Below are 16,148 nucleotides of genomic sequence, written 5' to 3'. Positions count from 1 at the left end.
ACAGCCTTTGTCTGAGACGTTACAGCTGCTCAGTCTGTGAGAGAAAGGAAAAAAACAAACAATATATGTGATCAAATTAAATTTGTTTATATGTTGAACCCTTTTTAAAAAAAATTTATTTAAACCTATGAGACTATGAGTGCTACCAGTCCAGTGCACATGATTGGTACCTTGATGGTACCTTGCTCAGGGGTACCACAAGGTAGCTATTCGGTGGATTCGACCCCTGACCTTATGATCATGGGGCGACCACTCTGCCTACTGAGCTAATAATTCTGTGTACACTATCATACAATATTAACTAAAACAATTATTTTAGAAAATTTTAGTAATTCAATAATCATGCTCATTACCTGTGTATTGTGAATAACACTGGATTTTAAACACTAGCTGTATAAAACTCTTCCTGTTAAAGGTGCGTATAAAGGAAATGGCCATATTTTGGAGCTGCAACATCACTGGAGTGCCCAAAAGCACAAGGTGTGCAATACTCAGAGACATGGCAGCATTCTCAGAAGAGCCTCCTCTGAAGCAGAGTATTTCTTGAAGTCAAACTCATCCAGATCTTCTTCTGATGACAGTAAGATGAAGGTCAGAGCTGAGCACTGAGCAGGAGACAGTTTACCTGTGGAGAGACTTCCTGAAGTCCTGTATTGTTGGATCTCCTCCACTAGAGAACGATCATTCAGTTCATTCAGACAGTGGATCAGATTGATGCTTTTCTCTGCAGACAGATTCTTACTGAGCTTCCACTTGATGTACTGGACTGTTTCCTGATTGGTCTGTGAGTTACTTCCTGTCTGTGTCATCAGGGCTCGTAAGAGAGTCTGATTGGTCTGCAGGGAAAGACCCAGGAGGAAGCGGAGGAACAAGTCCAGGTGTCCATTTGAACTCTGTAAGGCCTTGTTCACAGCACTCTGGTAGAAGTGTTTCTCTGCAGAATCTCCTGTTTCAGACTTCTGGGAGGTTGTTTGCTGTTGTTCCAGCAGATTGAGTCCAGAGTTGATGAAGGTCAGATGGACATGAAGAGCAGCCAGAAACTCCTGAACACTCAGATGGATGAAGCAGAACACCTTGTCCTGGTACAGTCCTCTCTCCTCTTTAAAGATCTGTGTGAACACTCCTGAGTACACTGAGGCTGCTCTGATATCGATGCCACACTCTGTCAGGTCTGATTCATAGAAGATCAGGTTTCCTTTCTGCAGCTGATCAAAAGCCAGTTTTCCCAGAGACTCCATCATCTTCCTGCTCTCAGGACTCCAGTGTGGATCTGTCTCAGCTCCTCCATCATACTTGACCTTCTTCACTTTGGCCTGAACCACCAGGAAGTGGATGTACATCTCAGTCAGGGTCTTGGGCAGCTGTCCTCCCTCTCTGGTTTCCAGCACATCCTCCAGAACTGTAGCAGTGATCCAGCAGAAGACTGGGATGTGACACATGATGTGGAGGCTTCGTGATGTCTTGATGTGGGAGATGATCCTGCTGGCCTGCTCCTCATCTCTGAATCTCTTCCTGAAGTACTCCTCCTTCTGTGGGTCAGTGAACCCTCTGACCTCTGTCACCATGCCAACACAGTCAGGAGGGATCTGATTGGCTGCTGCAGGTCGTGTGGTTATCCAGAGGCGAGCAGAGGGAAGCAGTTTCCCCCTGATGAGGTTTATCAGCAGCACATCCACTGAGGTGGACTTTCTAGGGTCAGTTAGGATTGTAGTTTTGTGGAAGTCCAGAGGAAGTCGACACTCATCCAGACCATCAAAGATGAACACAACCTGGAAGTCTTCAAAGCTGCAGATTCCTGCTTCCTTGGTTTCAGTAAAGAAGTGATGAACAAGTCCCACCAAGCTGAACTTTTCCTCTTTCAGCACATTCAGCTCTCTGAAAGTGAATGGAAATATGAACTGGATGTCCTGGTTGGCTTCGTCTTCAGCCCAGTCCAGGCTGTATTTCTGTGTTAAGACTGTTTTCCCAATGCCAGCCACTCCCTTTGTCAGCACTGTTCTGATTGGTTCATCTCTTCCAGGTGAGGCTTTAAAGATGTCTTCTTGTCTGATGGTTGTTTCTGGTCTGTCTGGTTTCCTGGATGCTGTTTCAATCTGTCTGACCTCATGTTCGTCATTGACCTCTGCAGTCCCTCCCTCTGTGATGTAGAGCTCTGTGTAGATCTGATTCAGGAGGGTTGGGTTTCCTGCTTTAGCGATGCCCTCAAACACACACTGGAACTTCTTCTTCAGCTTAGACTTAAGTTTACGATGACAAACAGCAGCTGGAAGTTCTGAATAATAATAATAAAAATACAACTTTAACAATCATATTTTACAAAATGCTGATGACAATTTCTGACCCACTGAGAAATGACTGAACACACTGGTGTCACAAGTGTCTCATTTATCCAGCAGCTTAAATCTTTAGATAAATCCTCTTACGTCTCTGCAGACGGTCAGCCAGCTCCTCCTGCTTCATTCTCCTCAGGAAGTCCACTGTGATCTTCACAAATGCGTCTCTGCTGTTTCTCCTCTGCTCATCATCCTCCCTCTGAAACTCCAAGCACTGGGGCTTATTTGGATTCAGAGCCTTCTGGATCTTCTTCAGCTCGTTCTTCACAAAAGTGATGATGTTGTCCTCCAGCAGCTGGAACAGAATATTTATGAATGACCCACCACTCTGAACTTTAGTCCACACAACATCCACTTCTTTACCATCAAGGGGCATATCATCCACGAACTCTTTACCAATTATAGGTTTGACTTTATCTGATTAACTGAGACTTTGTCCACAACTCCATGATCCCAAAACGTTGATTCTGTTCATATGAATGCAGCGATTTCAGTGGGAGAAACATTTCACTGGTGTTCAGAGCTGAACTACCAACAGGTTGATGATCAAAGCCAGAAACTTGGAGATGTTTCAGGTGACTGAGTTGATCGTACAGACAACTGGTCTTAAAGGTTCACTCTGTTTACACATACAGATCAGTATTTAAGGTTTGACTCTCATCATCCACTGGGGCACAAACTGGGCGTCATCAGGACACTACAACACAGAACAAACACCATCCCCACAGACACAGCAGCCAGGGAAGCAGAAGAACTTCACATCAAGAAGGTCCTGAGTAAATGTGAACGCTGGTTTGAGGGCGGAGTCAAGGAGGCCATTTATGTGAAAAGGAAAGACCATCTCTGAATGGAGGAGGGGCCTAAGGGTACAACTGTCACCATCTTACATGCTGTGATTGCAGCCATTCCCCAGCTCTCTGTGAACTGGACTCATGACCATTGATCAACAACCATTGATCAATGGTCCTGACAATATGCGTACCAATGATCAATGAACTGACCTCCCAGCCCATTGTTCCTTCAGTGGGCTGGTTTCAGTCATACAAATGTCCTGTTTATAAGATTGAAACCTGCAGTCAGCTGAGACTGAAGAAGTCACCTGATGATGATGAAACGTTTCTCCCACTGAAAACATCCAGATGAACAGAATCAAGCTTTTTGGGATTTACGTACCTGGATGATTGAGCATCAAGACACAACTCTGTGACTTTTCTCAGATGAATAAATCCTCTCCTCCAGCTTTGTTTACATCTACCAGCCCTGTGGCGCTGCCCAGGGACAATAATCTATGTGAGAGGTGGAAAGTCATACAGGTGTCTGCTCCTGCCTTCAGTTATTTTATCTACTGTGTGTCAACTGGCTGAACCTCCTCCAACTGTCTACTGTCTCCCTAAACTCAACAATGACTTAGTGATCTATCCATTCTCTGACCAAACACATCCTGCTGCAGGAGGTTAACATAGCAGCCAATGATGATCCCACTCACTGTGAACAACACATTTGGACCTGATTTGCTGCTCTGGTTTACACGTGAACTTCCACTGCTGCTGTCACCAACTTGAGAGGCTCTACAGAAAAACTGGACTTGTCCATAAAAAGATGTATAAAAATCATAAACTACATTACAAGGACAGCATTGCTCAATCAACTCTAATTACTATGACCATGTTATCTCTTCTAACTAAGGTACAGACACTCAAACTTGCTGCTTTCAGTGAGAAGTCAAATGTCTGAATATGAGCTGGAAGCCGCTGAGAGTCCTCCTCCTTCCCGTGGGGTTTACTTTCTCTACTACTTTCAATATAAACACGCCCCTTTCATGCACCTGCATGTACACAAGTGTTGAGCGACCCATAATTTCTCTGTACTTTTCATAAGAGCAGCCAGACTTTCAGCTAGTTTTTCTTTTTTAAGAGCTCAAAGTTATTGAAGAAACAGTTATTCAGCTTCATTCCCACTGATCTCGACTACAAACTGTTTCACTTTGGTTTCTGTTTAAAGCCTCGATGTTTAAAACGTTTCCCTGTGATCACATTTGCACCGTCTGATTTCAAAGTTTGTTTCTTTTGGTCATTTAGTCCACAGAGTCCTTGGTGTTCTGAAAGGGACCTATAAATAAATGCATTATTATTAATATTAAAGTAGTTGTTGTACATGTACAGACCATAAATATGGAGTCCAGCTGTGTTTGATGCTGCTGGGCAGACTGACCACTGGGAACCTCTGAGCTCTGCTGGTCCACTCTGTGGAAGAACCATGAAGGATTAGATCAACACAGGATAAAGATCCAGGAGTTTCTGCTCAAATAACTTCATCTGAATCAAGTCTGTCAAGTTTTAGACTCTCAGATTCTGAAGATATATTTTCTGTTTTCTATGAACTTTCTTTCATCAGTGATGGAAGTGATGATGCTGCAGAAGCTCAGAGGAAACTTTGAGAAAACTGTGATGAACCATCAACTAATGCTCTCAGGAGGCCAAAGGTCCCTGAATGTAACTGTGCAGTAGATTCATCGACTGTTTGAAACCTGACCACTTCCATATGTTTTCATTCTAACACAAGAAGTCCTTTTCTCATTGCTTTGATTTGAGTTTTCATTTGAGTTTTCCGAGTCTCGTATTTGGAGTCGAGTCTAATCAATGATCTGACAGAAGAACATTAAAAAGGATTTACCAGTGCTGTCAACATTAACATGTAGGGTTAGGGTTAGGGGTTCATCTGTTATCATGATTAACATGATAAAAACCTTTAACACGACACATCTGGAGAGCAGAACGACTCAAAATCCCTGAAATGTTTCAAAAAAATAACAACGACCAACATGAAGGATTCTGCACATCGTGACAGAAGGAATTTTCTTTTCACCGAAGCACTTCCAGCTTAAAATATCACAACAATGCAAAGCACCGATGACACAACTGCCAAGTGGACAAACTGCAGACCTGTTAGTGTTGTTAATAACATAGTTTTGGTTCCTCGTGTCAAAGACTTGAAGAAGAGTGACAGAGAGTGTTAGACTGCTGCAGGATCAGTGCCACCTCCACAGACCTGTGAAGAAAATGATGGTTTGACAGATGGGCTCAGATTCAGGATCAGCTGAGGAGTTTGTGGCTGACAGAATCCTGCAGGTACAGAGCAGAGCCCATCATTAGCATGCAGGACTGTCCCTGGGGGGGTCGGCTCATTCAGGAGGTTAATCAATGTTTACATGTTCAATAAACATGTTAAGTGTGTAAATTTGCCCTTTTCTCTCGAGTCTGTTTGCTCATGAAATGAACTTTGATTCGTTTACATTAAAAATGATGTTTAATGGTGATTAATCCAAATGAATCCACAGTAACCCTGTGATGAGTCTGATTAAACATTTTCATTAACAGCAGTAATATAGATTATATATTATTATATATTAGTGCACACTTAGCTTTTAGTATATATGTTTGTTCCAAAGTTGTATTTACAGCAGAGAAGCTGAGTTAAAGACTGAAAACTATTCAAAGTCTCTTTGAATTGAAGCGTTTAACATTCTTTGTGTTTATTCTGCATTGACTTCATTATATGGTGTAAACGTCTGTTACAGGCTTAAATATAAAGTTGAAAAATGTAACTGCAGCTATTGATCAAGTAATTGTGATTAATCAGGATTAATGACAGAAGATTGTGTCATTAATTAGTCATGTTTTAATCTACTGACAGCACTAGTGTTCACTCTGGTGCCTCCAACTGTTTTACGCCCTTTCAACACCTTCGTGGTCAAAAGTGTACACGCACAAAATCTACAATAAAACCCTCACGCAGCAATAGGACAGACACACAATCCATTTATCTCTGTGTCTCAAACACACACACGTGTATTCAAAGCCTCGATTTGTTCATATTTCATCTGTTGTGTTTTTATCTTCAGCGTTTTCAGTGTTGCTGCATTTACACCAAAAATGTTTCCATTGATGAATCAGATTGATTTGAATGTGTTTCATCCATACAAATCCCTCCCTGGTGGTCACATGACTCTATAACATAACAGGAGTCATGTGACAAGAGTTTCATGCTGTAAAATGTCAAAATGGTTGAATGTGGTGGAGTAAAAATGTGAGATGTCAACTACTTTTCTTGAATATGAAATGTTTGCAGGGCCTGACAGGAAGTGGACGGACGCTCTGATCACTTCCTGTTTGCTGAAGTGGGTTTTCAGTTGTTTAGAAACCAAAGGCTTGTTTTAAAAGACAGTTTAAATGGGACTGAGGGAACGACGTGTTTGTAGTTTATATCCAACAACATCAAGCAGTTAAATCAAAGAGTTCATGTTGCTAACAGCTCACCTCTCTGCAGCAGACACAGGCTGGACTTTAAAATGAATGTAGCGCTCTTCAGACCAGTCACTCCTTAAGGACACAGAGCTGGCTTCAGGTTCATGTTTACGTTTAGTTCCTTGTTTCTTCCTGTGAATAATGATGTAGCAGTGATGTGAGTGCTGAGCTGTGACATGGAGAAGAGTCATGGACAGTTAGAGATGGTCATCTCACCTCTGCGCTTTGGTCTGGCTCTCATGTTCCCCACACAGAGTGCTTTTAGAGGGAGGGGCTCCCTCCTCTCTGTCCTCACACTGATCCATGCTGCTCAATTCACATCAGCTCACACACACTTTCTACCTGCAGAGGAAACACAAATCATTCATGTGCACATCAGCTGAAATCCTCCTTTCATCATGTGTGCTGTCCAAATATCAGCTGCTTCTTTCCTGCTTCATCTCAGTGTCAGCTGGATGCAGTCAGACAGCAGTGTGAGGCAGAGGAAGCTGCCATCAGCTGCTCTGCTATCAGTCCACTAGATGGAGCCTGAAGCACACACGATGCATTCACTGACACACACTGATTCACTGTGACTGGAAGCTTCAGTCAGTCCAACACGTGTGAACAACATTTTAAACATTTCAGCTGATCCAGGATTCAAAGAGGATCAGCAGAGTTAAAGCTTCACACTAATTCTTGCTGCTGAGTTTGCAGAGAACTGCACACACACTGATTCACTGCTAATGAGAAGCTTCTTCCATCCAGGAATTCATCATCCATCAGCTCTGCTGCTGCTCTCAGTCCTGGACTCTGATCACAAACTAAAAGCAGCTTTTTAACTCGTGTCTGTAAGAACTCTTAGTGTTAGCTTAGTGTTAGCTTAGCGTTAGCTTAGCGTTAGCATGCTGTGTGCTAGCTCAGCGTCAGAGCTCTGCAGGTGTCTCGTGTGTAAATATTAATCACAGTGACAGTAAAGGAGGTAAAGGGCTGTGACGTCATCACGTACGCTGCGTCCTCTGTGGGCTCTGAGTGAACTCAAAGTACAAACTACAAGTACACAAACACGAACGTAGCTCAGAGTGGCGGACACACTCGGCCTCGTTGGTCCAGCTGTGAGTCCGTTACCGTGAACTATGGAGCGGCAGATTTGTGCTGAACTAAGCTGCACACAGCTGATGTTAGCCAGGAAACATTACACACTGACTTTAATGGAGAGACCGGAAATACAAACACACACAGTTTGTTGTGTGAAGAAATCAAACACGAGCTGAACAAACAGTAAAGTTCCTAAAGACAAACTGTTAAAGGAGGAAACAAAGCAAACTTACAGTTTCTTCACACACCAACAACAAGCTCCACTCCACACCTGGACACTAAACACGGACACACAGGTGAGCTGCTTCCTGGAAGGAGGCGGGACTCCACCTGAAACTCAGCACAGGTGGGAGGGGCTCAGCTCTGTGTGTGCTGATGTGTTAACTTTAAAAATATGCCGTCTGACTGCTCAGACTGAGTCAGAGTAAAGTTCACATGCTGACGTGTGGAGACATGAAACCTTGTTGTAGCTGCAGGTGTGAACACACTGATCCCAGATCAGCTCTGCTGTATTTGTAACATGAACATTTCTGCTGCAAAGCTTCAAATGTTCAGCATGTTTCTCTGTTTCCAGTCTATAGATCCAGTCACACTTTCTACCTTCACCTGTGCAGTAAAGACTGAGAGCAGAGCTGAAAGCAAGCGTCCAATCAGTGAGCAGCATCAACACCTGAGCTTCATTCAGACTCTGTTATTGAAGATGTTGTTGGTACAAAGTTCATCTGCTGCTCACATGAATCCATGAAAGATTTATTTCACTGAATGTTTCTTCAAAGCTCATTTCAACCTGTTGAAGTCATGAATGAAAGTGCAGACTGAGAGTGGATCACATGATGTTTGAGGTGTGTCATGTGACATGTTCAGTATTGTCACACATGTCTAGATTGTCCCTGATATCATAACTGCTCAAACACTGATGATGATATTTGAAGAATTATTCCTGATGGCAGCAAAGTTTGAATGGAGCTCTCTGTCTGTGCTGATTTGTCGCCCTCTGGAGGTCAAAGCACAAACTGCATGATGTCACTGTAACCACCACAGAGACAGGAAGTGTTTTTATGACTGAAACACTGAAATGATGCTAACGGCTGTCGTTAGGCTCACTGACAGCAGTGCTGATGTGTTCATGTCAAACACTGGCTCAGGTCAGACTCCTTCATCCTTCTCCAGCGTGAGGCCGCCCTCAGACCCACAGGAGCTCTGACCTTTGACCTCCTGACCCTAACCATTTTAGTCTTGTTGCATCTTTAAATGCAAATCCATCCAAACTGTAGCCGAGCAAAAGAAGCTGGAAGCTGTTCTATGAATGATGTTGTTGAAGGAGCTTGGAAAGAAAAGCGTCTGGACTTCTTTAAGTTGCTTGAAGAGGGACATGGACGTCTTAACGCCCACTCACATCCTGGGACATTTGATCACAGGAAATCACATGATGGGGTGGGGCTAGATCTCACAATGGGTTCACCCAAAACCTTGGCTGATTGAGACCCACACCCGTTTTCACACCTTGGCTCGTGTGATTAGGTAGAGGATCAACAGGGGCTCCATGTCCCTGAATTTAAACTGAATTTAAACACACCATGCACAATAGAATAGAATAGAATAGAATAGAATAATCCTTTAATTGTCCCACAAGGGGAAATTTGGTTGTAACAGCAGCCAAAAAGACACATATACAAACAAACAGTACACAGGACACAGAACAGAAACATACACAATTTTTCTTACATATTTACATCAAGGACAATGGTTACTATAAACAGAGAGTACTGTACAGTTATTAAATTAAATAAAAATAACTACAGGTAAGAGGCAAACCAGGTTGTAGTGCGAATTGGTTAATTAACTAACTTATTGCAGTTACAGCGCAGATGTAAACATCTGTGTTAGTTGGGAGCAGTTCTGATCATACAGTCTGACAGCTGCAGGGAGGAAGGACCTGTGGAAACACTCCTTCATGCATCGAGGATGCAGCAGTCTGTCACTGAAGCAGCTCTGCAGTTTAGCAACATTTACATGCATGGGCTGGGAGACTCTGTCCATCAGAGATGTTATTTTAGCCAGAGTCCTTCTGTCTCCCACCACCTGCACTGGGTCCAGGGTGCATCCCAGAACAGAGCTGGCCTTCCTGATGAGTTTATCCAGCCTCTTCCTCTCAGCTGTCGATAAGCTGCTGCTCCAACATACCACACTGTAAAAAATGACAGATGCCACCACAGAGTCATAGAAGGTCTTTAAAAGCGCTCCCTGGACTCCAAATGACCTCAGCCGCCTCAGCAGGTGGAGTCTGCTCTGACCCTTCCTGTGTTGTGGCTCCAGTCCAGTTTATTATTCAGGTGAACACCCAGGTACCTATAAGAGTCCACTATCTCAATGTCCACTCCCTGGATGTTCACCGCTGTCAGTGTGGTGGGTCTGCGTCTCCGGAAGTCCACCACCAACTCCTTGGTTTTCCCGGCGTTGATCAGCAGGTGGTTCTGCTGACACCAGTCAACAAAGTCCAGAGTCCACTGTCTGTACTCTGAGTCGTCCTCACCTGTGATGAGGCGACTATCGCAGAGTCGTCAGAGAACTTCTGTAGGTGGCAGCGTGGGGAGTTGATGGAGAAGTCTGCAGTGTAGAGGGTGAAGAGGAACGGTGACAGCACAGTTCCCTGTGGGGCCCCCGTACTGCAGACCAGCGTATCAGAGACACAGCCCTGTGTCCTCACATACTGTGGACGTTCTGTGTGGTAGTCCAGTATCCACTGGGACATGTGGTGGTCCTCTCCCAATAGCTCCAGCTTGTCTCTCAGAAGTTGTGGCTGGATGGTAGCACTAAGAAACTACAGAGAAAATTACATTTGATTTATGTAATGAACACATTTTGAGCTCTTAAAGAAATATAACAAAGGAAAGCTGAACTACAATGATCCATGTAGCAAACACAAACTGTTATATCGCCTTTGGGCTTTTGGAGCCTTGACCTGACTTTTAAAAAATAATTGGAAAAAAGCTCTATGCTGCTACAAAATGAAAAATAGATATTTGCAAAATTCTGCCCAAGTATGTATTTTACCTGGTTACTGCGTGTGGTGGGAGTGGTCTGCAGCGCCGCTGCAGGGGAGGCGGACGCACCTGAGCGGCACCCGCAATCACGCCTTAACGTCTGTGCTCTCTCTGCTGTTGTTGGTCTGTGTCGGGCTGTGAGCTGCAAAGCTACAGCCGGCTGTGTGCGCACAGCAACCGTGTGTGTAAAGTGGTCAATAAAGAGATGCTGAAAAGCGCGTTCATGCAAACATCGTCGGGTCTGCCGTGATATGTTTACAACGGGACTTCTGCTCCTGAACCTCTGCGCACAGCGTCTGCAGGTCGGGGCTGTACGAAGTCACTTTATCTCTACAGACTGTAAGCTGTCGTCTGTGAGGCGTGAGCGTGTTTGTTTGAACACAGTTCACGGTGGAGAACAGCTGCTGACATAATGTGGATCCCAAGATCCATAACTGGCCTACCTGGGGCTGAAAGTCTCCATAAATGCAGGCGTTTCGGCGGCTACACCGGCTTCCACGAGTGTGACGCTTATTTTGAGAAAATAATAGAATATAAATGTATTTTTATATTTCAATATCACAATAATCTTCCAATGTAGAACTACAAGTTAAAAAAGAAGTAACATAAATCAAATCCACTTCAGCTAAATACTTCTCATTTATTTCCATCTTACATGCTGTGACTGCAGCCATTCACACATCTCTGTGAATGGGACTCATGGACATGGATCAGTGGTTGTTGATCAATGGTCCTGAGAATCTGCATAATTAAGATGAAGGAACGGAGCTCACAGCCCATCGTTCCTGCAGCTGCTTTCAGTCTTTATGCAAATGTCCTGTTTGTAAGACTGAAACCTGCAGCTGAGACTGAAGACGTCACCTGATGATGACGACACGTTTCTCCCACAAAACGCTGCGTCCAGATGAACAGAAGCAACAGACTCACTTTCCTGGATGATTGAGATGCATCAAGACTTCATTGTGTGTTACTTCTCATTCAGCACAGACACATTATTCCTGTTAGGTCATGTCAGCTGTCACTCAGTACAAGCACAACTGTGAACAACACAAACTTCTCTTCAATGTGTGACAGAAACACTAAGTGTGAGAGCCTGTATGACACACAGGACAGACTGTAAGCTCTGCTGGCTGCACAGCACTTTGTAGCAGTTTTCCAACATGTCCTCCACCCGTGATGTCAGTGGTGGGACCCCAGTCACAGCACTCAGCACCACCTCCTTTAAATGGATTTTATAGCAGTTCCTCCCGTTACTCGGTGCAACGCTTCTTAAATGTGTTTTTGCAGGATAAAACACAGCAGGTGGTGTAGAGAGGACGTCAGCTGACGGAGCAGAGGGAGGCAGACTGTGGATAAATGACAGAGTGAGAGGAGAGCAACCATGACAGAAGCACAGGTGTGGCAGATAGAAGTGGCTTTATAGACACTTATTGTCAGTCCTCGTGCATGCTGTGGAAATAAGTGTCTGTGTCATGAGGTGACATGTGAGCTTATCTTTGGTCAATAAAGCTGAACGACCAGTTTTCACTTTGCTTGTTACGCTTGTTTAGTGACGTCTGGGTTTCTGTGGAGCCCGAATTTTGATGAGTTCTGGTGAAATCATCTGAGATCATCTGAGCATCGGTGAAGAGTCAGCAGAGAAAGTGTGGGACAGAAGTTTGCTTTGGACACATGGACTGAAATCAAAAAGGAACAAACAGGATTTCCAATGGACAGTATGGAGAAGTGAAAGTACACAAAGGCTGTGCTGGAACACGTGTGTTACACTTTTTGACAGCTGAGAACAAAACACAATATTTTGCATCATCTCTGCAGTGTCTCTTCTTTCCTCTGCTGTTGTGCTTTTAGCTCCAAACTGTTTCAAATGGTTTGTCAGCAAGCTGACCTCTGACCTCTGCAGTACTAACTCCTGACCCGTACAAAGAGCGGGCGTTTCTGACCTTTGACCTGCAGCTGTATGTCTCTCAGTCTCAGTTCTTCTCTCCGTCACTGATGGAGCAGGTGTAGTTGCTGCTGACAGTCAGTCGTTTGTTTTCTCAGAGTGAGGCTGAAGTCTGAACTGTTCAGAGCATCAGGTCTCATCAACGTGCGCTGCTGTAACGCCGCTTTGTCCTCTGAGATCACCAGGTATGAAACCTGAGTGCTGACAGAGCAGCATGTTCCCCCTCATTCACCTCCACCACCACAGCCAAGGCATGCTGGGAAACTGAGGACACACAGACGGAGAACTGAAGTGTCTGCTGTGTGTTCATCTCAGAGTCCTCACAGGTGACACATTAGCTCCAGAACACCAAGCCAGGTGTTTGAAGCCTGACAGGGATTCTTCCCATCCAGAGGGAGGATTTAGCTGCACAACAATGAACATTAGTGTGTAGTTTAGAAACACAGACTGTGCCTGCACTGCATCTAGTGAAGAAAAGTGTTACTGCCAGAGAACCAGGCTCCTTTAAAGCAGCTGATATTAAGGTTGAAAAATCAACAATAAGCTGATGTAATCAACGTTTCACAAAATGGTCAGCAGCTAAAATCTGGAGCCGTTCTTTGGTGGTAATTAACAGTTTGTTCTTGTTAGCTAATTATGTCATTAAAGGTAGCAGCAGAAGCCTTGTGTTGAAAGCCCATTCACTCACACATTCACACAGTATGTGTGTGTCTGTGTTACACTGTGGACATCCCTTCTGTTGGAGCGCCATCTTGTGGCAGGTTTAAGAAATGTTCTTCTTGTAAATCCAAACTGATGCACCTCCATAGCAGACTGTGGAGGCTTTCAGTGACATGAAGACTTGATTTATACTGTCATATTCTCCTGTTACACAAAGCACAGCACGCTGAACATGGATGAACTGAAACTCCCAGCATCTGACTGAGGAAAAGCACAAATCATTCTCACACTGACTCCTGCTTGATTTTAGATTTGCTTTCAAATCCTCACACTTTCATATGAAGCACTAAATGGGCTCCAGACTGTTTATCTCAGCTTCCTGTCAAACACACTGCTGCTCACACCGAGGCTCAGTTTACTCCTCCAGCCTGGCTTAACCTGCTGTCTGTTAAAAACAGTCCCACACTCCTCTGTTTAATCCTTCTGATCAGACTCTTTGATTTTGTATTGTTTTTACCTGAACTTGTGTTTTTGACATGGTTCTGTCTGTGAAATAAAGCTCTCACACACACTGCTACAGTCCTTCATACACTTAGAAACGAAGCTGCTCCTTTCCTCAGTGCTGACACATAAAGAAGAGTTGCTTTTATATCCAACACGTCTCTGTTCCAGAAAACAGCTTCAGCAGCCTCTGAGTCTGAACTTGGAGTTGGTTATAAGCCACAGGCCTGTGTGCACAGCAATGAGGAAATATAATGCAGTAAGTGAAACATGGATGTGTGGAACAGATTATCCCAAAGGTTGATTCTGTTCATCTGGACGTTCTCAGTGAAACATTTGGTCTCTCGGTCAGGTGACTCCTTTAGTCTCAGCTGACTGCAGCTTTCCAAACCTTTGTCACTGGATCACTCACTTCATCTCCAACGTGTCCCTGACACAGACAGCTGGAGCCGTTACAGCAAAATCATTGATCATCGTTTTTAGAACATTAGCTGGTGTTGGTGGGCAGGCTAGCAGTGCTAATTGTTAGCACTAGTTCTGCTGCTCTCCCTTTGTCTCTGTTATTGTTGGTCTTTAGTGAACAATAGAAAGTGTCTTCATGAGACTGTTGCCTAATGTTCAAATGTAGATAACACCACCTGCACCAACCTGTTACACAGCACAACCCTCTGGTGTAGCTTTGGCTGGAGCACATATTGGCAGCTCCAGTGACATCACCACTCCATGGTGACATCATCTCTACAGACTGTGGCTGTTACATATCCTCACCTGGTAATAATAAGACTGTCCTCAGCTGCACACAGCTCCAAGATGAACAAACTGAAGTAAATACAAATTAGAGTTACGATAGATTGAAATCTTGTAATCAGAGCTAATTCTTAGTGAAACTCTCACAACATCATATCATGATCCTGGGTTAGTGTCTCGGTCTCAGATCACAACATCAGCACAGGCTTGGCTTGGGTGAGGTATTGAGTGGTTCTTGTCCATGACAGCTGCAGGTACAGTGCCATCAGCCATGCTGCACCACATGTCTGCCCAGGAACATTAGTGTGGCTGAGTCTCATGTAAACATTGTGCTAAAGTGGTGGGAAAGTGGCTGCAAGCTGGCTGCACTGTGTCCAATACTCTCAGTATGATATCCACAAACCTCTGAGTGTCACAGAGTGGGCCTGTGCTCAGCTCACTGTGCCCCATTCAATTCTACTTGCATAGTTTTACAAGTAAAATTAAAAGTTGCTCAATGATAAGTTATTGTAGTAACAACTAAGTCCATGGTTATTATTTGTTAATAGTAGCTTAAAGCTTCTGCACCAATCATGGAGCAGCAGGTTTAGAGCATGTGGATCTACAAAAGTAAGTCCCAGTAAGATGGGCTGAGCCTTACATACTAGAAGAAACATGTCATTCCCAGCAGATGAAGCGCCCTTTAAAGCAGGATCTCACTTTAAACCTAAAGAACTTGCTATGAGCATGCAGTGCATTCATGGTTATTATTCATACGATTGTGGGGAGCTAATAAAGTGCAACTATCACATTACATTTTATTATTAAATTGTTGTTAACAATCCCTTCACTTCTGCTTATCTAATTCATGGTTGCAGGATGGCTGACAGCTTCCATTAGGCAGGAGGTAATGTCCATTCTGGCCACAGTGCAACCCACAATGTGTAACTGACACTATTATATTGCATTATGTCACATTGTTACATCTTTTTAATAAATGATGACAGTCAGCTGAATTTGCTGCCCCCTTGGTGGAGGACATCAGGATCAGCAGCTGCTGCTCCATCACAAACACCACAGAAGAAGAACAACACTGGATCAGATTATCTGGACGTGTTTGACAGGGACAGTGTTCATGTTCATGGACATCAGGACAAAAACAGACGATGGAAACCTGCCAGATTTGAGCTAAACTGCTCGTTTCCATGTGTAGTCCCTGGGAGGTCACATGACCAACAAAGACACACAAGCTGTGTCCCAAAACGTCGGCTGCATCCTCCGGAGGCCGCATTTGAAGGCCGATGACGTCACAGCCAGGCGACGACGGCTGTCCCGATTCCTCGACTCCTTCAAATGCGTCCTTCATTCCCCCGAGCTTGAAGGATGGGTCGGGTGTGTCCTTCGTGGCCCACCATATCCCAGAATTCATAGCGCGGCCCAGCCAAATTTCAGCTGCCAACAATGGCGGCCGCTACTAAGTTTTAAAATTTAACGAGGGAGTACTACTTACTTACAATGAATTCCTTACACTATATAATTTTCCCGTCAGTGTTGGGGAATT

The 16,148-nt window shown here is 44.2% G+C and overlaps 1 protein-coding gene across 1 annotated transcript; it reads right to left on the bottom strand.

The window, feature by feature from the left end:
• Positions 1-258: 258 nt before the first annotated feature.
• Positions 259-8,128, bottom strand: LOC143415945 (protein NLRC3-like). The gene is made up of 6 exons (XM_076881334.1): positions 7,948-8,128; positions 6,854-6,979; positions 6,650-6,769; positions 4,498-4,576; positions 2,424-2,628; positions 259-2,272 (listed from the first exon to the last, which is right to left on the bottom strand). The coding sequence occupies exons 2-6, from the start codon at positions 6,940-6,942 to the stop codon at positions 492-494; spliced, it is 2,274 nt and encodes a 757-aa protein (XP_076737449.1). The 5' UTR covers positions 6,943-6,979; positions 7,948-8,128; the 3' UTR covers positions 259-491.
• Between the last annotated feature and the right edge of the window lie 8,020 nt (positions 8,129-16,148).

The sequence above is a fragment of the Maylandia zebra genome, unplaced genomic scaffold (genome assembly GCF_041146795.1).
Source record: "Maylandia zebra isolate NMK-2024a unplaced genomic scaffold, Mzebra_GT3a scaffold11, whole genome shotgun sequence".
Taxonomy (NCBI): domain Eukaryota; kingdom Metazoa; phylum Chordata; class Actinopteri; order Cichliformes; family Cichlidae; genus Maylandia; species Maylandia zebra.
The sequence above is the reverse complement of the archived record's forward strand: the minus strand, read 5'-3'. Positions and strand labels throughout refer to the sequence as shown.